General features: G+C 45.7%; 2 protein-coding genes across 8 annotated transcripts in view; one reads left to right on the top strand and one right to left on the bottom strand.

Moving 5' to 3' along the window:
* Nucleotides 1–1,496: 1,496 nt before the first annotated feature.
* Nucleotides 1,497–22,841, bottom strand: Rnf34 (ring finger protein 34). 4 transcript variants are annotated; one of them, XM_076560030.1, is made up of 7 exons: nt 21,779–22,487; nt 10,846–11,064; nt 8,243–8,446; nt 8,039–8,118; nt 3,962–4,072; nt 3,533–3,734; nt 1,497–2,427 (listed from the first exon to the last, which is right to left on the bottom strand). In XM_076560030.1, the coding sequence occupies exons 3-7, from the start codon at nt 8,376–8,378 to the stop codon at nt 2,237–2,239; spliced, it is 720 nt and encodes a 239-aa protein (XP_076416145.1). In that variant the 5' UTR covers nt 8,379–8,446; nt 10,846–11,064; nt 21,779–22,487; the 3' UTR covers nt 1,497–2,236. The 4 variants fall into 4 exon arrangements, with proteins under 4 accessions (XP_076416145.1, XP_076416146.1, XP_006970796.2 ...); XM_076560031.1 differs by having other exon boundaries at nt 22,344–22,487; XM_006970734.4 differs by having other exon boundaries at nt 8,039–8,446; nt 22,344–22,841.
* Anapc5 (anaphase promoting complex subunit 5) overlaps nt 22,799–24,721 on the top strand; it is a 55,455-nt gene continuing 53,532 nt past the window's right edge. For 2 of the 4 annotated variants that reach the window (XM_006970736.4, XM_006970735.4), the window contains exon 1: nt 22,799–22,940. The gene's annotated coding sequence lies outside the window, so the exon portion shown is untranslated. The remainder of the gene's footprint in view (nt 22,941–24,721) is intronic. The other 2 variants (XM_076560029.1, XM_042268157.2) reach the window with 1 other exon arrangement.

The following is a 24,721-nucleotide window of genomic DNA, read 5'->3' as shown; positions in this document are numbered from 1 at the left end:
TTTTTCGAGACAGGGTTTCTGTGTGTAACAGTCCTAGCTGTCCTCGAGCTCCCTTTGAATTCACTGAGAATTCACGCTGACCTTGAATTCACTGAGATCCACCTGCCCCTGCCTTCCAAATGATGGGATTAAAGACGTTCATCACCACCGCCTGGCAGGAATGGTGAATCACCTCCTCCAGTAAGAGCACACCACCTAATCCTTCACAAATGGTTCCACCAACTAGAGACTAGTACTACCACAGCTACCTAACATTACTCTTTTCTGGAAGTTTCCCAGGTGTAGGGCCAAGGAGACAACTCAAAGAAGTTGCATTCTGTGCGGTGGCCTTGGGCCTGGGGACTAGAAGACTAAGATGTTAGAATTTGGGTTCACAAAACATTTTTAGACAGTTCTGACTTGATGTCCATGTATAGAAATAACTCTAAAGATGGGTAAGATAAAGATCTTGGCTCTGCAAGACAAGCCCTTCCTGCTAATGCTCCAGTTTTAAAGAGCATTTGCCTCTTATTTTATCCAAAAACCTTTTGACTCAAATTCTAGCAAAAATGGCTTCTTGTGTTCAACTCTGGTGAGTAACATAACAGAATCAAGACTTGTTAACACTGTTGTTTACTTGTACAAAGGCAGTTTGACTTTACTGGCCTGAAGGTTCGTTAATATAGATATAAAGGCCATTTCTGTGGTAGTTTTAGTTCTCTGATCCTCCATATAAAACAGCTACACCCTGATGTTTAGAAAAGCCATCTTTGGCTAGGCAGTAGTGGCACATGCCTTTCATTTGAACACTTGGGAGGCAGAGGCAGGCAGATCTCTGAGTCCGAGACCAGCCTGTTCTATAGAGCAAGTTCCATGACAGCCAAGGCTACATAGAGAAACAAAAAAAGGGGGGGGGGGCATCTTCTCCTCTGAGAACTGCTTTCAGGGTGATTCCCCTGATACACACAGTCTCTGCTAAAAACACATAGCAGAGCAAAGACATGTTATAGCTATTGATCTCGATTCTCATTTGCTATATGTATTCCAAGGGCTGAAAAAGAAAACCTTTAGCGTTAAGAGTTAGATTTGAAGCCTGTTGTCTGTCCCCTCCCCATCCCAGTGCTGTGATGTAACATGGGGCTTACTAATAACAGTATGGTCTCTAGCCATGAGCTACACCCTCAGTACTATATATATATATATATATGTATGTATATAGAGAGACACAGTACACACACTTCGTACCTGAGATTTTAAACAAAGCTATTAACCTCTCAGAGACTGGGTTCTCTATCCAAGTATGGCAGTATATCTATTTTAGACCGATGGTAAGGAATGAGAAAACCGTAAAGCACCTAACAATACCTTGTCACAGTAAACATGACTATGGTAAGTGAGCAGCAAAGACGTCTCTGAAGGCGTTCGTATCTCTTCTGAAGAGAGATGCTAGAGCAGGATGTGGGTGCCTGTTTCTGCAAATAAGTCTGAAACTTAGGGAGACAATATAAACTACAGCAGCCTTTTAATCTAATTTTATTCCTGAAGTTCAAATTACTAGCAGGTAGCACTAAAAATACACCTTCACTATACAAAACAGTGTAAATTGATTACATATTAATAAAGAATTTAGCACACACAATCTTCTAAGAAGCTAGATGCAGCCCTTGCTATTAAAAGCTGTATCTGAACAAAAATGGACATATCTATCTGAGGCCCTGGCAGTTGACTATTGTCCATCAATTGTCTCCCGATTGTGTTTAGATGCAGAGATGGCAACAATGTGGGAACTTACATTCATGAAGTATTAGCACTGGAAATATGCATGACTAATACCGTGAACACTGGAGCAGCCGCTGCTCAGTGTAGTCCACACTGGCCCACTTGTCAACAGCAAGTTCACTTGGAAGAGAACAAAAGTTCCAAACACAGGATAAAGGGAACTAAGAGACAGGGTGAGTGGACTCTGGAGAGCAAGAGCAAATACCCACACTGAGCAGTCTGACTTCAGCAACTAGTGCTCAGGGGAGACAAGTGATAAAGCCCAGCAGAAGCTGGGAAGCCATGTGCCCACAGGCAGACAGGCCTATGGCACAGCCCAGGTTTCTTCAACTTAGGATGAACTTTCTGTCCCCAGTCGGTAAGGAAAATAATTTTTAAAAATAGCTTCTGCCTTGGAACAGTAAGTTTCCAGTCCCTTTTATGCACTCAGATGTGTGGGATAGAGTCAGAGGAGTGTCCCATGTGGGGGGCCTCAATTTCATGACTTGAAAACATGCACAGCTCGCACCACATACTGCCGGCAGATGGGACACTCACTCATGCGCTTGCCACATTTGGTGCAGGTGACCATGTGCCCACACTCCAGCAGGACACAGTCAATGACCGCATCCATGCAGATCCGGCACAGGCTGTCGTCCTCTTCATCCTGAAGTTGCATCCGTTCACCGTCTGAAAGGAAATGGAGAGCTGGGGCTCTGGACACGGCCACTGGACTTGGTCCCCGCCCACAGCCAAGCAGCCATCTTCTGAACCACCACCACCCCAGTGCTACATACACAAAGTCCCCTAACCTCCCTCCACTTCTTCTGCTAAATGGGATGCCTATCTCAGGGTTCGGGAAGGAGTATGTGGCTTAGGACCAGCTAAAAGTGTTGTATACAAAGTAGAAATGTTGGCTACTTGTTTCTGTTTTGTGTTATAACGGAAGGGGTTTGTCATGAGGAGAAAGAAACCAGGGCTGGGGATGTGGCTCAACTGGCAGAGTACCCACCTAGCTTCTGTGAAGTCTTGATCCCCAGCACTGCGTAAACCAGGCACAACAGTACATGCCTCTGATACTAGCACTTAGAAAGGCAGAGGCAGCCGGGTGGTGGTGGCGCACGCCTTTAATCCCAGCACTCGGGAGGCAGAGGCAGGCAGATCTCTGTGAGTTCGAGGCCAGCCTGGGCTACCAAGTGAGTTCCAGGAAAGGCGCAAAGCTACACAGAGAAACCCTATCTCAAAAAACAAAACAAGTGCCTAGTTCCATGGAAACCAGAACTGGGTCTCCTAAAGTGGAATAACAGTGTTGGGAGCCTCCACGTGGGTACTGAGAATTGCCCTGGGTTCTCTAGAAGAGCAACCAGCAGTTTTTAACTGCTGAGCCATCTCTCCAGCCTCAAATCTTTTTATTTTTAGTGGTTTCTATTTTAATAGTTTTTTATTTTATGTGTATTGGTGGTTTTGCCTGCATGTGTCTGTGTGAGAGGGTGTCAAAACCCCTGCAGTTACAGACAGTTGTGAGCTGCCATGTGGGAGCTGGGAATTGAACCCTGGACTTCAGGAAAAGCAGCCAGTGCTCCCGACCACGGAGCCATTTCTGTAGCCCCAATGATTGCTCTTTTTGAGACAGGGTCTGACAGCTAGCTACCATCCTGGCTTAGATTGCTGAGTACTGGGATCACAGATAGGCACTGCCATGCTGGCTAAATTTGACTCAATTATGACAAAAACAATCCAATTTTTAAAGCTCAAGAAAGGAGACTTGGGAAGAAAAAAGGAAAAGGAAGCCTACATGACTTTTGGTTTTCTTCGTTCTCTTTGTACAACCGGTTGACTTTCTCTACCAGCTCCCATTTTTCACAACAGCCAGAATAGTTGACGAAGTTGCGGGCCAGGATTTCCTTCAGCTGGCGCACACTCATCCCTTCGACCTCCTCAAGGCTGGACAGGTCCGACAGCGAGGCTCTCGCTTTCTTCTTAGAGAGCCCTGGGTTCTGAAATGAGAGCATCTGTTACCTCTGTTCCCACAAGTCCAGATGCCTCTCTGGTATTGGTCCCCATGGCCCTGGGTGCTCTCCCCAGACTTCTCGGCTCCCTGAGGTGTTTTCACAGTGCTCCACAGCTGAACTAGAAACCATCCTGTGCTCACCTGGAGGAAGCCCAGCATCTTCCCTTTTGGCCACATGCATTTATCAGGATAGCCATTTTAAATGAGTTTCACCTGCTCCTCCACGTTTTCTTCTTCTTGCTCATCATCATCTTCTTCATCTTCATCATCATCATCTTCTTCATCATCTTCATCTGTGTTTGCTGAAGCTATTTCACTTTGTACCTATGTACATGACAAATCCAACTGATTACTAATCATCAGGCTTTTCTAATTACCAATTTTTACTTCTCTCTAGAGAAAAACTATCCACTGATCTTCCTCAAGATTACCTTAGGGCCAGGGTGGTGGAGCAAGCAGAGCACTCCTTTATTCCCAGCACTTGGGGAGACAGAGGCAAGGCTGTTACATTTTGAGACCCTGCCTCAAAAGGGGACAAAAAAGACTGGGTCTGGAGGGATGGCTCAGCAGTTAAGAGTACTTACTACTCTGGCAGAGGACCTGGGTTCAGTTCCCAGCACCTACATGGAAGATCACAACCATCTTTACCTCCAGTCTAGAGCATACAACACCCTCTTCTGAACTCCAGACACTGGGGCACACGTGGTGTACAGACATTCATGGAAGCAAAACACCCATCTACACAAAATAGAATTGTAATAAAAAATAAAACTAAACTCAAAGCCTAGCATACATCATGTCTTCTTTGGACACTGAATGTTGGTTAGCTCTCTCAAGAAGTTGGGCCCTACATGAACTCACCTTCCATAAAGTTCCCTCAAAATACAAATTCCTCCGTAGGTGTGAATTTGTAAAACACATCTGAGTATTAACTGCCTAAGGAAGGTACTAAAACAAAGCCACTAAGAATGGAGGGTGGCCCTGCACCATCAGGACCTGAAAAGAGCCAATTTAACTAGAGATGGCTCTGTGGGGACAGACAGGTGCTCGTCATCGGCCTTGACAACCTGATCTGAAGCCACATTGTGGAAAGAATACTGACAGGTTGTCCTGACAGCCATTTGCCTACCAAGGCATGATCAAATTCAAATAGGCACACACACAATAAATAAATAAATGCTTTTTTAAAAAAAGAAATTCTTAATAAGCCAGGTAGTGGTGGCATACACCTTGAATCCCAGCACTTGGAAAGGCAGAGGCAGGTGGATCTGAGTTAAATGCTAGCCTGGTCTACAAAGTTCCAGAACAGCCAGGGCTGCAAAGAGAAACACTGTCTTTAAAAAAAAAAAAAAAAAAAAAAAAACACCAAAGGAAAAAAAATCCTTACTAATCAACAGTTTTCTGTAGGAAAACAAAAATTTCTTCCATTTTGGATTATATACTGTCTTTTACATCTTTCAAATATTTTCTTTTGGGGCTGGAGAGATGTCTCAGTGGTTAAGAGCACTGGCTGCTCTTCCAGAGGACCTGGGTTCAATTTCCAGCACCCACATGGCAGTTCATAACTGTCTATAACTCCAGTTCCAAGGGACCAGACACCCTCACACAGACATGTATGAAGACAAAACACCAATTAAAAAATTAAAATTAAATTAAACATATTTTCTTTTTTGAGACAAGGTCTAGCCTGGGCTAGTACTAACTCATTTTCTTCCTGCCTCCATCCTCCAATGCTGGAATTGTAGTGTATACCACCAATCTTAATGATAGCTTTTGACATGGAATAGTCTAGGTTGGTTTCAATATCACATATTTCACCCTATAGGCACCACACTGCAGCACTGTGCCACCTACATCTCCCCCAAATGGTGTCATAGAGTCCAAAAGTGGTACAAGTCAGATTTATCTGTTTATACAATCATGCAAGTTCTCGTTTGAGAAAATCATAAAACTCTGGTCTTGGTCTTATCTAAGTTATGAATATTTGGAGAGCTGCTAAATCAATCTTCCTGCCTCTGTCCCTTAAGTATACACTACCATGCCCAGTCATGACTCTAAGATTTCTTCTTATGTGAGTGGCTGTCTGCATGCATGTCCATGTATTTTTGTGTATGTATGTGAGTGGCTGGTTGCATGCATGTCCATGTATTTTTGTGTATGTATGTGAGTGGCTGGTTGCATGCATGTCCATGTATTTTTGTGTATATATGTGAGTGGCTGTCTGCATGCATGTCCATGTATTTTTGTGTATGTATGTGAGTGGCTGTCTACATGTATGTACTACATGTATGCAGTGTCTGAGGAGTATACAAGAGAACATCAGATCCCCCAAACTGAGTCACAATAGGAGCTGTGAGCGGCAGTGTGGGTACAGGGAAGCAAATTAGAGTCCTCTGCAAGAGCACTAAGAGCTCTTAATCGCTGAGCTCGCTCTCCAGCCCCACACCTCTCCATTGTTTGTCTGTTGTGACAAAGTCTCACCAGGTAGCCCTGGCTGTTCTAAAACTCACTATGTAGACGAGGATGGCCTACAACTCACAGAGATCAGCCTGCTTCTGTACCCCATGTGCTGGGATCAAAAGTGCGCCCCCCCACCCCCAAAAAAAGTATGTGCCACTACACCCAGCACACATCTTTTAATAATGTATACGTATACATACACACACACACACACACACACACACACACACACACACACACACACACACACACCAGACAAGGTTTGTCTGTGTACTTTTGGTGCCTATCCTGGATCTTGCTCTGTAGACCAGGCTGGCCTCAAACTCACAGATATCCGCCTGACTCTGTCTCCTGAGTGCTGGGATTAAAGGCGTGAGCCACCATCGCCCGGCAATAGCTCAATATTTTATGTCTAAGTTTTGTTGTTGTTGTTTTGGTTTTTGAGACGGAGTTTCTCTGTGTAGACCAGGCTGGCCTTGAACTCACATAGGTTTATGTTGTGGAATATTACTTTAACTAGGCAAAGATGTGTTCTATTTGTCTACACTGTATTTGTTTAACAATGTAAAGATGTGTTGCTCTGCCTGCCTAAGGCACCTGACTGGCCTAATAAAAAGCTGAATGGCCAATAGCTAGGTAGTAGAAGAATACATGGGGCTGGCGGGCAGACAGAATAAGTAGGAGGAGGAATCTAGACTTGAGAATGAGGGAGATGCCTGGAGCCAGCCAGCCACAGAGAAGGACATACAGAATGAAAGAAAGGTAAGAAGCCCCGAGGCAAAACATAGGTGAAGTTATGAGTTCAGTTATAAGAGCTGGTGGGAAAAGCACAAGATAAGGCTGAGCATTCATAACTAATAAGTCTCCATGTCATTATTTGGGGCTGGAGATCTGAAAAAGCCTGCTACAGAGACCCACCTGCTTCTGCCTCCCAAGTGCTGGGATTAAAGGCGGCACCACCATGGCCCATTCTGTCTTAGGGGTTTTGTGTTGTTTTTAATGTGGGAGCCTTGCTAATTACCCAGGCTGGCCTCAGACTCCTGAGTTCACGAGATCTGGCTGTGCCTGCCTCCCTAGTAGCTGGACTACACCACCACACCCAGTTTAATTAGCATTTCAGTCATTCATATACAACAAACCATGGGTTGTAAGCCCTGCACGTTATCCAACTATGATGCTCAAGAACCCTATTGAGACTTTATATTTTATGTATGAGTGCTCTGCATGTATACCTGCAGGCCAGAAGAGGGCATCAGATCCTATTATAGATGGTTGTCAACGACCATGTGGTTGCTGGGAATTGAATTTAAGAGCTCTGGAAGAGCAGCCAGTGCATTTAACCACTAAGTCATCTCTCCAGCCCCTGAGATAGTATTCTAATTATAATAAATAAATGCCATTTATTTTTATTATTTAAATTAAGTAATTCTGTAATAGGAGATCTAGCTCAGTTGTTAAGAGTGCTTACTTAGGCTGGGCAGTGGTGGCACAGGCCTTGAATCCCAGCACTCGGGAGGCAAAGTCAGGCAGATCTCTGTGAGTCTGAGACCAGCTTTGTCTAGAGAGCGAGTTCTAGGACCGCCAGGGCTACGCAGAGAAATCCTGTCTTGAAAAACTAAAAAGCGCTTGATTAGTATATACAAACTCTTGGGTTCAATCCCTAGTACCACCTAAAACCGGGCTATAATGATGCACACTTTTGACTCCAAGACTCAAGAAGTGACGCTGGGAAGAGCAGAAGTTCAAAGTCAGGCCTAGGGGTAAAGTTCAGAGATTAAAATGCTTGCGGAACACACCCTGCTCTTGGGGTCATCAATCACGCCATCCTACCTGAGCCAGAACTTCCGACCGGAAGGTCCCATCTCTGTCCAGGAGTTCTCCCTGGAAGGAGGACACAGTAGCAGGGGGGGCTGTATAATTTGAAAAAAAGGATTGTGTAAAAAAACTAGAAGTCTCGGACCGTGAGGAATTCAGGCTACTTGAGTCCGGGTCATCCCCGGAAGCTAGTCCACGGTGGCACAGTACTAAATCTACCAAGTCCGCCTTCTCCCGACAGGTGTCGGTGGGGATGTTTCGGAGGAGGAGATACTGCCGCAGGTCCTTCACTTTCAGCCGCATCAGCTGAGGGCGCTGGAAGGCCGTCTCCTGGAGCAGGTGGCACGTGGAGCATCTGCGCAGGTTTCCTTGTGGGACTGAGCAGAAGGAGCAGAAGTCCTTCCTGCAGTCACAGCAGACGTGCTGCGGACAGAGCAGACACGACACTCACTCACATAACCACTGGGAGAAACCTGGGCTCCTGGGCGTCCCCGCGGCAGCAGCCTATTCTCACAAACCCCCTCACGGCCAGGGCAGCTTCCATTCAGGAAACTTCAAACACAGCACTCTGAGGAAAATACACACGCTTGTGTGAGTGAATTAAAACATCTCCGCCCCTCGACACAAACGTGTAATTAGCAGAGCCGAGCTGACTTGAACCATGGGAACAGAAGGCACAACCACCAAGCTCTCTCTCGGGGCCTTTCCCATGTGGATAATTCCCTCAGCAAAGAGGAAGAACAAAGCTTAATACAAGAGGAAAGGAAACTGACCTCTCCAACTTAACCCAAGGACACAGAAGACCCCACTAGTGCAGAAATCTGTAGCCAATGTGGCCCCAATTACAATCTAAGCCACCTCAGAAGAGAACCTTGAGAGGACACTCAGATGCGTCCACGTCTGCTCAGTGCATGGCTCCCACAAGCTAACGCTCTCTTCCATGTACTTCAAGGTATTATAGTGATCAGACTGCAAAATGACCTGTAAAAGTTTTAGCCGAGGTGCTTTCCGTAGAATCTCCACAAACACGAGGTTGTTCACCGCCTCTCATCCCCACAGGTCCTCTCACTGGAGCTCAAACTGGCCTAGAAGACTCTAGGTAGCCTAGGCTGGCCTTGAAGTTGCATCAGTGACCCTATCTTAGCCTCTCCAGTTCTGAGATCACAGGTATGAGCCAATCACACCCAATTTCCTTATTGAAAACTTAAGAATGCTGGGGCCAGAGAAGACTCGGTGGTTAAAAGCATTGGCTGTTGCTCTTCTAGAAGATCCAAATTTAGTTCTCAGCACCCATATCCGATAGCTCACAAAAGCCTACAGCTCCAGTTCCAGGGGATCTCATGCTCTGGGGCTCCTCAGGCACACTTGCAGTATCCACTCACAAAGTCACACACATAACCATTTAAAAAAAAAAAAGTGATCAGAGAACTGGAACACGGCTCAGGTTAAGAGTTCTTCCTGCTGTTTCAAAGGAGCTGTGTTTGGTTCCCAGCACCCATGCTGGGCAGCTTACAACTGCCCGTAACTCCAGATCCGGGGGATTCAACACCCTCTTCTGGCCTCTGAGTGCTCCTGCATGCACATGAGGGGCGGGCATGCACTCACACATTTTCTTAAAAGGATAAGGTCAGGGGCTGGAGAGATGGCTCAGTGGTTCAGAGCACTGTCTGCTCTTCCAGAGGACCCAGGTTCAATTCCCAGCACCCACACGGCAGCTCATGACTGTCTGTGACTCCAGTTCCAGAGGATCCAACACCCTCACACAGACATACACAAAGGCTAAAAAACCAATGCATATAAAATAATTTTTAAAAAAGAAAAGAAAAAAAATATGATCAGGACTTTTTCTCCTATTGGGTTGCCTCATCTAGCCTTGATGAGGGTACGTGCCTAGTCTTACTGTAACTAGTTATGCTGTGTTTGGTGGACAGCCCCTGGGAATCCTGCTCTTTTCGGAAGGGAAAGGGAGAAGTGGATCTGGGGACAAGGCGAAGTGGGGGGAGGGACGGGGAGAAGAGGAGGGAGGGGAAACTGGTCAGAATGTAATATATGAGAGAAGGATAGACAGACAGACAGACAAAGAGTGTGATGTCCCATGCTGTAATCTAAGTACTTGGCTGAGGCAGAAGGATAGCTGGGAGTTTGAAGTCAACCTAAGATACATTTAAAAAATAATGGGAGAATTGGAAAACCAAAAAAATAAAAAAAATAAAGCCGGCGGCGGCGGTGGCGCTCGCCTTTAATCCCAGCAGAAGGGGAGGCAGAGGCAGGCAAATCTCTGTGAGTTCAAGGCCAGCCTGGTCTACAGAGCGAGATCCAGGACAGGCGCCAAAACAAGACAGAGAAACCCTGTCTCAAAAAAACTCAAAAACAAAAACAAAAACCAAGGAAGAACATGGTCAAGTATGGGCTAGGGAGTGGTAGAGAGGGCACTTGCTAGCCTGTATAGTAACACCTTAGTCGTCATTACCAGCTCTGCAAGAAAAAAAAAGTTAGGAACAAAGTTTTTAAACCATGGTACGTTGCTATAATAAATGGCTGCTGAACAAAACTGCAGAGCAATTCAATCTCTTTATTAAAAGATATAAAAAATGAGTATCGTCAGGAATGAGGGCTCAGAAGTACAGATCACAGCGAAGGACAAGCAGCAAAGACTAACCAGACACTGTGACAGAACTGGAATCTTACTGCACAGACTTCCAAATGGGACTTTTTAATACTTTTAAATGGATTACCTAGTCAACAGAACCTACAGCCAAGAATTATGATCCATGTCTCTTTCCCCCCCACGGGCTATTCGTATGTAATAATTTCAAACTCACCTTCTTTCTGAAGACTGAAAATGAAAGTCCACACGCTTTGCAAACTATATTGGGCCCTGCGGTAGCTGCTGGTGGGAAGGTGGGGAAGTCAGAGCTGGGTGTAAATCTGAACGGGCCACTGCTTCCCGGAAATCCTGCCTGCTGACCTCGGACGGCTCCAGTTCCCATGACTTCATTCAGCAGCCCGCAGCACGAAGCCCACATGGAAGTGGCACCCGCCTGAAAGACGCACAAGTGCACAGTATAAGGCCAAGCGGAGGGGCTGGAGAGACGGTCCAGCGGCTGAGGACACTGGCTGTTCTTCCAGAGGAACCAGGTTTGAGTCCCAGTTCCTACATGCTGGCTCACAACTGTCTGTAATTCCAGTCCAGAGGATCTGATGATCTCTTCTAGCCTTGTAGGGCACCAGGCACACACATGGTACACACATATATATATATATATGCATGCAAGCACAATATCCAAACACATAAATAAAATTTAAAAATAAACCATAAGTGGTGGTGCATGCCTTTCATTACAGACCTCAGAAGGCAGAGGCAGGCAGATCTCTGAGTTAACAGGCAGGCCTGGTCTACAAAGTGAGTTCCAGGACAGCCAAAGCTATGTAGAAAGACTGTCTCAAAAGGAAATAAATAAATAAAATGAAGACAAGGGGAATGTGGGCTGCCACTTTTCAGAAGTAACTTTGCCTTAAGTAACCTTGAGATCAAAGGAAGTGTCTCTAATCTACCATCACCAACACAGTGCTAAGTAAGCTTCAAATATTTACCTAAAGGTAAATATTCCAAATTTCTCAAAAATCAGAAGTGCTTCTATTTCCAAACATCCCTAATAAGGGACATTCAAGTTACCAAAACTGCAAGTCATTTAGAAAGGCAATTTTCCCGTATTTCCAAAGGATGCATGTCAAAAAAAAAAAAAAAAATTGAAGCTGAGCAGTGGGGGCGCACACCTTTAGCCGCAGCACTCTAGAAGAAGAGGCAGGCAGTGTACAGATCGATCTCCAGGACAGCCAGGCTACAAAGAGAAACAGGCTGGGGTGGGGAATCAAAGGTGTCTAGAAGCCCAGGCCTGGGATAGCAATCCTCCCTGCCTCAGGTTTCCAAAACCTGACTACAAATCTGTATGCCACCACACTGACTCTGTGTCAGTCAAGTATGTGCTATGTAATGTTGGAGACATGCTATTAATAGCTCCTGCTATTATTTAACAGAAATATGTAAGACCATACTCTCTCATTAATCCTAATGTCTCACTGGTTGAGTATAATATGCTAATTTTTATTGTTAAAAAAACAACAGGGAAGGGGGCTGGAGAGATGGCTCAGCGGTTAAGAGCACTGGCTGATCTTCCAAAGGTCCTGAGTTCAATTCCCAGCAACCACCATACAACCATCTGTAATGAGATCTGGTACCCTCTTCTGGTGCGCAGGCACACATGCAAACAGAACACTGTATACATAATAAATAAAATCTTTCAAATAAAACAGGGAAGGATGTAACTCAGAGGGCTTACTTAGCATGCATGAGGTCTTGGGTTCCATCCTAAGCACGACTAAAAACAACCAAATGCCTAATAAAGCCTTCTAGGGCTGTTTGGTTGGTTTTGCTGGTTTTTTGATAGGGTCCCTTGATACAGCCCTGGTTGTCCTGGAACTTACTATGGAGACCAGGTCTTAAACTCCCAGAAATCAGCTGAGTGCTGGGATTAAGGGTGCACCACCACACACACCAGCAGCTCTCTAGATTTTAAATACCTCATGCATTTATTTTCCTCCTCTACTCTCTTTCCCACATTCTTTATAAAAAATATATTCATCTGACATTAAGGAAAGCACTCTTAAAACACAGCTACTCTACCTTTTCAGGACAAAAGCACTAAGCATCATTTCCAATGGCCAAATGCTTGACCTCACCAAGAATAAAGGACATTTGCCTCTCCACCAAATAATTTTCTTTTAAGGGTGTTTTTGTTTATATTTCACCTCTTTATTCTCAGTCAGAATATGGTTATCACAATATCATCTATAACAATTTATCTTTATTTTTAGTTTTGTGTTGCTGGGAATGGACCCCTGCTTGGGAAACACTGTCCCAGAGAGCTACAACTACAGCTCATCTGTTTCCCATTTTATTAGTCTCAGAATGGGATAAGCAAGCCTGTCAGAAATAGATACAAATTTTCAAATGTGAGGACAAAGCCATTTTCCCATGCTTAAAGAATAAAAGGTACAATGTTTGGGACTGGTAGAGGTTTTTTTTTTTTTTTTTTTGGTTTTTGAAGACATGGTTTCTCTGTGTATCTGTGTAGCCCTGGCTGTCCTGGAACTCACTCTGTAGACCAGGCGGGGCTTGAACTCAAGAGATCAGGTGTGCCTATTACCCCCCCCAATTGCTGAGAATAAAGTCATGTGCCACCACCACCTGGCTCCCATGTCCTACTTAAACATGTTCTAGAACCTAAGCAATGTGACAAATAGTGGAAGTCAAAGTACCTGAGGTATTAGCTAAAATGTCACCAGACAATACCACATGTGATTCAATTTATTTATCTGTCAAATATTATTTGCTCAACTAGCTTAAAAAGGAAAAAAAAAAACTAAAAGAGGCAACTTGGAGTGCCAATAATGATGATGCTGTTCTCACTATCCAGAAGTCGTTCAGGTGAAGAGACAAAAAGACAAGGTCCAACTGCCTAAGTACCTTCATCACTAATTTAAGGAGTATATGGCGTCTCATCTGTAATTCAAGATAGTGCTGCTTTCAAAAGCCAAGTAAAATAATGAAGAGCTCCTATCTCAGACTCTAGAGCCATGGTTTGCTTATACACAAAAGCATGAGATGCCAAACTACAGTGATTGTTCCTTCAAGAAAGAAAAAAAAAAAGATTTGGTGGGTAGTGCTGGTGCATGACCCCAGCACTCGGTGGTTCGGGCCAGCCTGGTCTACAGTTCCGGGACAGCCAGGGCTACACAGAGAAACCCTCTCAAAAAAACAAAAAGGGAAAAAAAAATTATCAGTAGTCTTCCAAAGAAAGCTACGTGCGCTCTCGCTCTCCTTCTCTCGGAGACAGGGTTTCTCCACGTAGGTCCTTGCTACCCTGCCTCTGCCTCCTGAGTGCTGGGACTATGCTACCATGTCGGGCCCAAGGAAAGCTCTATTAATTTATTTATTTGGGTTTTTTTGTGTTTGAGACAAGATCTTATTATGTAACCCTGGCTTGCCTGGAACTAGCTACAAAGACCAAGCTGGCCTCCAATTCACAGAAATCCTGAGTGCTGGGATTAAAGGTGTATACAACCATATACCCGGCAAAGTTCTTTTAAATCTTCTATCTTAAAAAAAAAAAAAAAAAAAAAAAAAAAAAGGAGGGAGGGAGGGAGGGAGGGAGGAAGGAAGGAAAGAAAAAAAAACGTTATGGTGGAAAGCTTATCAAGAAAGACACCAAGCCAGGCGGTGGTGGCGCACGCCTTTTAATCCCAGCACTCAGGAGGCAGAGGCAGGCAGATCTCTGTGAGTTCGAGGCCAGCCTGGGCTACCAAGTGAGTTCCAGGACAGGCACCAAAACTACAGAGAAAAAACCTGTCTCGAAAAACCAAAAAAAAAAAAAAAAAGAAAAAAAGAAAAAGACACCCAATGTCAACCTCTGGCTTCTAAATATGTACATACACCAAAAAAATAATTAAAAATAAAAACTATATAGTTCTAGCAGAGGAAACAGAGGACCTATTGGAGAAAATATGTATAATTCCTATTGGAGAAAATATGTATAATTCCTAGGTAGATACCTTTATTATTAGAGGATAAGAACATAGTCCCAGCTGGCGGCGGTGGCACATGCCTTTAATCCTAGCACTGAGGAGGCAGAGGCAGGCAGAGAACTCTGCGAGTTCGAGGCCAGCCTGGTCTACAGAGCGAGCTTCAAAGCTACACAGAGAAACCCTGTCTCAAAAAAAAAAAAATCAATCAATCAAAATAAAATAAAATAAAAACAACAACATAGTCCCATCCCCTCATGTTTCTATGGAAGAGCAGGAATTTCCTTTGCATCCTCCAGAAAGAAAATGATCACAAGAACCCTGAGAGCTGAGGATAGCTCAGTTGGTAAACCGCCTGCCTACAAGCACAGCCCAAGAAGCCACATTCTACCCCAAGAACACCCCCCAGCACACAAGCCCACGTGAGGCCATGAGGACACACGCCTGTAAGCTCAGCACTGGGAGGTGGAGGCAGGAGGGTGGGGAGTTCAAAGTCACCCTCAGCTATAGTAAATGGAGACCAGCATGGGCTCCAGGAAGCTCTGTCCCAACATAGTAAGTAAATAACTGGACTATAGTGAGCAGGCTGGGCATACGGTGAATCTATAATCCCTGTACTAGGAAGGACACAGGCAGACCCTTGGGGCTTGCTGGCCCACGAGCCCAGCCTTGGCCATTTCCAGGTCACCAAGTGTCTCAATCACTGCTCTGTCGCTGTGAAGAGCCACCATGACAAGACAGCTCTTATGGAAGAAAGCATTTAACTGGGGCTGGCTTACAGTCCAGAGGTTGGTCCCCTATCAGCATGGTGTGGTGGCAGGCAGGCAGGCAGGCAGGCAGGCGCTGGAGCCGTAGTTCAGAGCTGCATCCTGATCCACAGGCAGAGACAGACTCTGAACTTGGCACAGCTTTCGAAATCCTGAAGGGACACACTCCCCCAACAAAGCCACACCTCCTGACCCTTTCAAACAGTGCCATTCCCAGGGGACTAAGCACCCAAACACATGAGCCTACGGGGGTTCTTCTCATCCAAAGCACCACACCGGGGCAACAACCCCCCAAGTTCCCTCTATCCTATCCACATGCACACCCTCACATACACACACACGGGGAACAAAGACTTTGAACTTGAAATATTTCATTATAAAACCAAAAAAGTCCCATAGCTCTCCAGTCAAAACTGTGGTGCGGTAACCCGACTTAGCCCAATGCAGATCTATAGTACTATATCCAGCCGCAAACCATAGCAGAAAGAAACAGGGGAAATCTAGGTTGTAGCCTCCTTAGGATCTGAGACCTTCAGTCAAACACACCCAATGAGAAAACAACTTTTGCACTAAGAGAACACTCCTGGCAGCACAGGGAGGTTTAAGCCCACACTGCTCCTCTCTCTGAGAACAGCATCTGCACCCTCCCAACCTACGTACGTGACAGCTCCGAGTTCAGACAGGGCTGGATCCACTCACTAGCTGTCTGTGGTCTCCTTCATTCCCACCCAGAGTAGAGGAGAGACGTAATTTCCACTTCTACGGTAAGCCCTGTGTCTTCTGACACCCCGGCGCTGAAGTGATTTCTTTAGTACTCTGGCTTCCCCTGTTCTGGGAAGCAGGTGGGTTAGTTCCCTACCTCTGCGGCTGCTCTGTCACTTGCTAAGGAATTGCCTCCATCTGTGGAACTGACCCAGACTGTAGTTCTCTGCAGGTTAGACTCACCACAAAGCCTTAAAAATTATTCATGCCTGAGCTTAATTCCTGAATTCCTGGGACTCACATGGTGGAAGGAGAAAACCAAGTCCCCCAAGGTATCCTCCACATACCACACAAGTGCTGTGGGATGCACACGCACAAATAAACAAACACATGTAATTGGGTTTTTTTTTTTTTTTTTTTTTGGTCTGTTTGTTTGGGTTTTTTGAGACAGGGTTTCTCTGTGTAGCTTTGGAGCCTGTCCTGGAACTCACTCTGTAGACCAGGCTGGCCTCAAACTCAGAGATCCGCCTGGCTCTGCCATCTGAGTGCTGGGATTAAAGGCGTGTGCCACCGCCTGGCAAACAAATGTAATTTTAAAGGTTTTTAAATACAGGGGGCCTCCTGATTTTGCTAATCCAGAGTACAGTTTGGGCAACAAAATTTTTCCTTTAACTCCCAAATGATTCTGATAGAGCCACTGTTGACAAGGTCAAGGCATTCTGGGTCTGAGTGAAGGTCCCTTCTCCCTGCTGAAACAATTCCGGCTAGAAAGCAACCCTCAAGATTCCTGAGCAGGAGCCTGGGTAACATCTCAGCCATGTGCTCACCCAACACTGGTCTATATTTGCTCATCCTTGGGGGTGTGCCTCTCCTTTTCTACTTCCCTTTACAGCTCCCCAATACTTTCGGAAAGGGTTAAGTAACTCGATTAGAAATGCTTAGCTGAGGTTCTGACAATCTAAGCTGACTCTCAAATTAGTTCCCTTTATGGAAATGTAGGGACTTCCTTCATCTTACTTATTCTTTGCTCCCAACTTCTTTGTTTTCTTTCATTTTTATTTTTCAAGACGGAGTCTTCCTGTGTAGTCCTGGCTGTTCTGGAGACCAGTCTGGCCTTGAACTCAGATTCTCCCGCCACTACCTCCTGAATGCTGAGATGCAAGTTGTACGCCATCATCCTGCAGCTACTTTTATTTTATACACTTCTCTGTTTTCTTGTATGAAATCTTCAACACCAGAAAAACTGTGACTGATTCTGTCAACAACAGACACTGTTAAAAATTATTTATAGGTAGCTGGGTACACACGCCTTCAATGCCAGCATTCCAGAGGCAGAAGCAGGCAGATCTCTGTGCCCTCCTGGCCCCCAACATGCACAACAATAATAAAGTTTTTTTTTTTTTTTTTTTTTTAAATGCCTTAAGCCAGGTATGGTGGTACACACCTTTAATTACAGCATTTAGAAGACAGGTAAGTGGATCTGAGTTCAAAACCAGCATGGCCTACATAGCAAGTTCCAGGCTAACCAAGGCTACACAGTGAAGCACTATCTCAAAACAAAACAAAAAACCCAACACCTACTTTTGTCCTTCACCTTCAATTAGAAGAATCTCAAGAGGGCTGGAAAAATGGCTCAGTAATTAAGAATCTGAATGTTCTAGACGAACACAGTGAGTTCCGAGACAGCCAGGCTACATAGTGAAGCCCAGTCTCTCAATACATAAATATATTTCATGTGTGTGTGAGTTCCAGACAGTTGTTAAGGTATTCTGAATGTTTCTAAGAACGTCCCCAGGCCTCTTCCAGGGCCAGTTTTCAAATGACCTCAATGTACACCTGTCGTGTGTGTGTGTGTGTGTGTGTGTGTGTGTGTGTGTGTGTGTGTGTGTGTACATGATGTGAAACACACTTAGAATCCCTGTAGGAGGAAAAAGCTTCAAAATACTCAAAGTTACTACAGACTGTGGCTCCTATACTGTACTGAATTAGAATGTGATCTCTTTTAATGATTCCATTAAATGTAATATTAACCAGTCAGACTAGAGAATGTGGTTTCTATGAAGATAAAATGAGAGGGGTGGGGAAGAGATAATGGAAGAGGATGGAGTTGTTGATGGGGATGAAAACTAAATGATTTAAGTCATTTGTTTCAATTAAACAAACAGCAGAGATTATGGCATTTCCTAAGAGTCTACTGTGCTGCCAAAAGGAATATAGTAATATTGTCCTAGCCTGGTGTTGTTGGTAGTGATGGCGCATGCCTTTGATCCCAGCACTCAGGAGGCAGATCTCTGTGATCTCTATGAGTTTGAGGCCAGCCTGGTATACAGAGTGAGTTCCAGGACAGCCAGGGCTACACAGAGAGACCCTGTCTTGAAAAATCAAATAAATAATAATAATAAATATTCTCCAGTAAAGGATAAACCTAGCACTTTTATATGCAAAATATTAATTTTTATCAAGTACTCTAAGAAGCTACAAAAGAACCAGACAGATTCTCCTCTTCTTTCTTTATATATTTTTTTAAAGATTTATTTATTTATTATGTATACAGAAGCGGGTGCCAGATCTCATTACAGATGGGTTTGAGCCACCATGTGGGTGCTGGGAATTGAACTCAGGAAGAACAGTCGGCCCTCTTAACCTCTGAGCCATATCTCCAGCCCCTTTCTTTATATTTTTAGTGTTTTGAGACAGGGTCCTGGCTGTCTTGGAACTCACTCTGTAGACCATGCTGGCCTCAAACTCAGAGATCTGCCTGCCTCTGCTTCCCAAAAGCTGAGATCAAAGGCGTGATCCATGACGCCTGGCTTGGGATTCTCTTCTTGAACCAGTGAAAGTTTCTTCAAAGAACCCATCTACTGCAGAGACTACAGGTTTTTGTTTTAAATTCTGGACAAATTTCAATTTGCTAAGATTTCAATGTCCTTGTGTTGAAAGAATGCTTCAAATCTTAGCAATAGTGATATAAATGAATGCTTTATGGTTTAAATTTCAGTTAAACTTTCTTTCAGAACAGAGAGAAAAAGACAATTAATATGCAGACTTTAGAATTATTTCTTACTGCAACTGCTACTTCAAAACAAGTTACATGAGGCTCACTTCTTTGTTTTGTTTCTTTTTTGAGACAAGGTTTCTCTGTGTAGCCCTGGCTGTCCTAGAACTCACTCTGTAGACCAGGCTGGCCTCCAACTCACAGAATTCTGCCTGCATTTGCCTCCCGAGTGCTGGGATTCAAGGTGTGCGCCACAATGCCTGGCCAAGTGTTCCATTTTGGTTTTTCGAGACAGGGTTTCTCTGTGCAAGTATTCCATTTTTAAACAGAGAAAAATCGTTTGTGTATAGTGGCTCACACATGTAATCCCAGCTCTTGGTAGGTGGAAGCAGGAGGATTAGTTCAAGGCCATCCTCCCCTGCATAGCCAATTCAAAGCCAGTCTTGTCTGTGTGAGACCCTGTCTCAAAAAATAAAAAAGGAAAAGAAACAAATAAAATGAGAAAGGCAGCATATGTGATATGGAGCACATTATTGTAAGAGTATTAATTCACTACAGAGTGAGTTCCAGGAAAGCTAGGGCTGTTACACAGAGAAACCCTGTCTCAAAATAGGGAGGAAAAAAAAGGGGGGAGGGATACTTAGTTCTTAGTACTCTTCTCACCCTTTCTTCCTTAGTATCTCAGTGAGACTGTCTCAAAAAAAAAGGAGAAAGAAAAGAAAAAGAAAGCAGTTACCTTCCACTCAAATGCAAAACCACTTGCTCTTCAACAATTTATTTAACACTTTGGGCACAGAACCCACATACAATTCTCCTTCTAAATCTAATTTCCTTGACAAATAAAGGCTGTTTTTGGATCCCACAGCAAAGATGATGATTTTCAGGCAATAGAGCTACCTCCAGATAGTATAATAAAGTATTCTAGCTGACTGGCGGTGGCGCACACCTTTAATCCCAGAACTTGAGAGGCAGATGGATCTCTGAGAGTTCATAGCCAACCTGGTCTACAAAGAGAGTTCCAGGACAGCCAGGGCTACACAGAGAAACCATCTTAAAAAACCAAAAAAATATTCTAAGTTGCAGTGATATTTTATAACTACACTAGGAAGTAAAGAATAAATGCTCACAAGGAGTTGATGGCTCAGTGGTTAAAAGCACAGGCTGCCCTTCCAGAGGACCAGGGTTTGATTCCCAGTACCCACATAGGGCCTCACAACTAGTTTTAACCCCAGTTCCAGGAGCTCTGACACCCTCTACTGGACTCCATGGTTATCAGGCATGCTCAGAGTGCACAGACCTCATGATGCATTCATACCTATAAAACAAAATTTAAAACATAACAAAACAAAAACCTTAGGGGCTAGAGAGATGGCTTAGCAGTTAAGAGCACTCATTGATTGCTCCTACAAAGGTTGTAGGTTGGGTTCCTAGCACTTACAAGGTGTCTTACAACCATTGGTAACTCCAGTTCAGGGGATCTAATGCCACCTCTGACCTCTGTGAGCACCAGGCATGCAGATGGTGCACATAAATACATACAGACAAAACACTCATACACACAATCCGAAAAACATTTTAAACAATTTTTTGAAAACTCTCACAATATCTTCACCCTTAAAGTTAGTGCCAATGTCATCCATTCTAGATCATTTGCAATCCAAGCACTCAGGAGGATCACTCACCAGTTCAAGGACAGCCTACATATTCAGTTCCAGGCCAGTAAGAGACACACAGCAAGACCTTGTCTCAAAACAGGTAAGTTACCTATTCCAAAAATCTCCCTTGCTTCCGGTAGCAAGAGGGCTTGTTTTGAAATAGAATCTCATACAGTACAAGCTGGCCTCACACTCACTATGAAGCCGAGACTAGACGGGAATTCCACATGGTCCGGACTCCAGCCTCTACCTCCCAAATGCTGGGATTACAGGTATGCAATAATGAAGGGGATCACTATTTTTCTTTCTTCTGAGAGCTATTCACTCACTCTCTCTCTCTCTCACACACACACATCTAACATTATTGTAGTTTATAATGTGGCTACTTGGGATCTATCTGTCTGGGTTTTTTGTTGTTGTTCCTTGTTTTTCGACAAAAGCACTTGCCTTGTAGCAAATGGTAGCCTCAATCCTCCTGCCTCAGCCTCCCAAACATTGATTACAGGCCTGTGCCGCCATGGCTACCTTGTCTCTTTTATTTTAACCGGCAAACTCTTTCCTAAAGAGGGGGACGATATTCCGAATTACTTTTCCTCCCTCTTGACTAATACCAAGAGGAAGCTGGACAAACACGCGCTGCCTTTCTCTAGCCACTAGACACTCTTCAATCGTCCACAGTAAATCTTGGACACTCTGTGAAGGTCGAGCTAATGGAGCAGCCCAAAGCCAACAACACACGTCTTCAATGAGATGAAGACAACCGTCTCTCGTCGCGAGAGATATATCCTCATCACCTTCTTCTGACTCACGCCACTTGGCTTGATTTTTGGCAAATGGATCAATACCTAAATTGATGGTTGCACACAGACTCTTTAGGACTCTCTGTGATGAAGTTGAGGGAAAAAAAAAACCATCTCCCCAAAGTAGGCCAGAATCACGCACACACCCCGTCCCCTCCCCCCCCTTTTTTTTTTTGAAACTTCTATCAGTGATAACAACTCCCACGTTCTCACTCCCACCCGGGAGAAAGGCTGCCAAATTACTTGCTGCGTACCTAGTGGCGATGCAAACACATCTGGCGCTCTAGGTCACGGCCACAGCGTTTAAACCCCACGGAAGAACTCCTGGGTGGGTGGGTCGGTGGGGGACCCCAACCCCGGGCTTTTCTACCCGGGCTCCCCTGGCCCCGGCCCTCATGCATCCCCGCACCGCTCTCTCGGACTTCTGTCTCGGGATGCCCCCCGACATCTGGGTTAGTTCAAGGACTCGGGGAGGCAGAGGGCACGGCCGTGGGCAGAAGCACCGAGGCCGGAGGAGAGCTCTTATGGGCCTGAAAAGCTCGGGACCCCGAGAAACGGCGCAGGGCCTGGGAGACGGGGCCCAGCGGGCTGCGACCTCGGGGCCAACTCGCCTCCTCCTCGGCCAGGCCGCCGGGGGGCGCTGTGGGAGCTCGGGCGGGTCCGCTTAGCCCGGCCTCTCCGGCTGCAAGCGGTCGGGGCGCCCCCGACGGGGGTGGTCTCTCGGGAAGCCGCCGGGCAACCGCAGAGACGGAGCCCAAGGAGGCGCTCCGGGCGCACGGGAGAGGCGAGGAGGGCCTCCCGGCTCCCCCGGCCCCTCACCTTCATGGCCGCGACCGCCTCGGCTCGGTCGGCTCGACCCGGGAACTCAGCACCATAGCAGCCTGCTCACACAACGGCCCTCCTTCCTTCTAAGGCGGCGGAGCCTGCGCCTCCCGAGGCCGACTCAGCGTCCCGACGTCGGGGGCGTGGCCACGCTCGGCTCACGCCCCGGGAAGACGCCGAGCGGCGGGCCGAGCCCACCAATCCGAAGCCGGCCTTCGGGGGGCCGGTCACCAGAGCCAATGAGATTGCAGGGAAGGGGGCGGGGCCTCGGGCGCAGCACCGCCCCCTCCCCCCGAGAGCGGAGAGGGGCCGGGCTGGGCGGGGCCCGACGAAGCGGCTCTCCTAGGAGAAGCTGCCGGGGCGGAATTGGCTTCCCACTTTTGAGTGACTGGGTTCCCTTTCCGGAAGGGACTGTGGTGACGTGGGAAACGCGGTGGGTTTGGAGGCTTTGTGTTCGGACCTGCCGAGCAGGGCCTCGGGGCTTAGCCCGCCCGTTCTCCGAATGTTCTAGATTCCCACATTCGCACATTGTGAGAACCTCTGGGCTCTTCCAGGAGAGGCGTAGCGCACAGGCTGGGACGCACCACTGATAAGGTTTATTGAATTCCAATTGCTCTTTTGTTTGCCGTTGTTCAGCTTGTGGAGGGGCACGGGGCGGGGGGGGGGGCAGTGAAGCAGGGTTCGCTCTGTGTCCTCTGCAGACCAGGCTGGCCTCGAACTCACAGAGATCCGCCTGCCTCTGCCTCCCGAGTGCTGCGATGAAAGATGCGGTACCACCACACCTGGGCCCAGTTGACCTTTTAAATGTTCAGAATTTAAACCGTGGCACAGGCCTTTAATCCCGGGACTCGGGAAACAGTTACCCAAATCCTAACCCTTTGAAGGGATTCACGTGATCCCTTCAAATTGACTTGGGAGGCTGGGAAACCATGGCAAATGATGATGGTTTATTTCTTCAGCCTCACTGGGTTAAGGCTTTACTTAGTTGGTTTTCCTACACCTCTTTCTCTCACTTCAAAATAATGACTGGAATTTTAGACTTGAAGATGTTAATTCCTTCTTAGTCAAGACTCGGGCAGTTCTGTTCTCCGCGCCCCCTCCCCAAGACAGAGTTTCTTTGTGTAGCCTTGGAACTAGCTCGGTAGACCAGGCTGGCCTCAAAAATCACACAGATCCACCTGCCCCTGCCTCCCAAATGCTAGAATAAAAGGTATTCATCACCACCGCCTGATCTAGCCTAATTGGTGAGCTCAGCAAATGAATAACTTTGTCTCAGTAAGGTAGGAAGCAATTAAAGAAAACAGCCAACATTGACGTCCAGCCTCCACCCATACACATTTTTTTTCTAGCTAAAAAATATTGCTGGGCCTCGGTGGCTTACGCCTTTAATCCCAGCACTCGGGAGGCAGAGCCAGGCAGATCTCTGTGAGTTTGAGGCCAGCCTGTTCTACAGAGCTAGATCCAGGACAGGCACCAAAACTATACAGAGAAACCATGTCCTGAAAAAACAAACAACAAACAAAATATTAAGCCAGGTATGGTGGCATACACGTCTAATCCCAGCAGGCAGAGACAGGTGGAGCTCTGTGAATTTAAGGCCAGCCTGGTCTACATAGTAAGCTCCAGGCCATCCAGATTTGCTGGCGGTGGAAAGACTAGTTCTTCCTCAACAATCTTCAAGGGTTATTGAATAAATATAAAAATATTCTGGCCATCATTAACTGTCTCAGAATTGCAGATAACACCACAGATATCACTCCTACTCTGATGTCAAAAAGAACAAAACACATGTAAACCTTGTTGAAGATGTGGAGAACTCACTGGTGATCTCTATAGTCTGTTACTTATTTTTGAGATATATTCTCATCCTGTAACTCCAGCGGGCCTAGAACTCTCAATGTAGACCAGGCTGGTCTTAGATTCACAGAGACCAGACTACCTGTGCCTGCTAAATGCTGGGATTAAAGGTGTGTGCTAAGACCTTTTGGGTTTTTTGTTTTTGTTTTGAGTTGGGGGTCTCATGTATCCCAGGGTGACCTCCAACTTGCTATATAGGTAAGGAGACTTTAAACTCTGAATTCTCTTGACTCCACGTCTCCAGAGTTAAGATAGTTACAGTGATGAGCTACTAATACTGATTTTGAAACTTCAGGCTTTCAGTAAAAGAGATTTGTCACATGATGGAATGTTTCTTCATTGCATTCTCCATATAAAAACATTCTTCTCTCAACTGTGTGCTAATTGCACCAGTTATAGTTTGAGAAAATTTGGTTTGCTAACTTATGATAAACTACTGCTTTGTATTTCAGAGATAAAAAGAATTGCCAATGCTCGGCGATAGTGGCACACGTCTTTAATCCCAGCGTTCAGGAGGC

Source organism: Peromyscus maniculatus, chromosome 23 (assembly GCF_049852395.1).
Source record: "Peromyscus maniculatus bairdii isolate BWxNUB_F1_BW_parent chromosome 23, HU_Pman_BW_mat_3.1, whole genome shotgun sequence".
NCBI lineage: Eukaryota > Metazoa > Chordata > Mammalia > Rodentia > Cricetidae > Peromyscus > Peromyscus maniculatus.
Note: the sequence above shows the minus strand (reverse complement) of the source record. Positions and strands in the feature narration are given on the sequence as shown.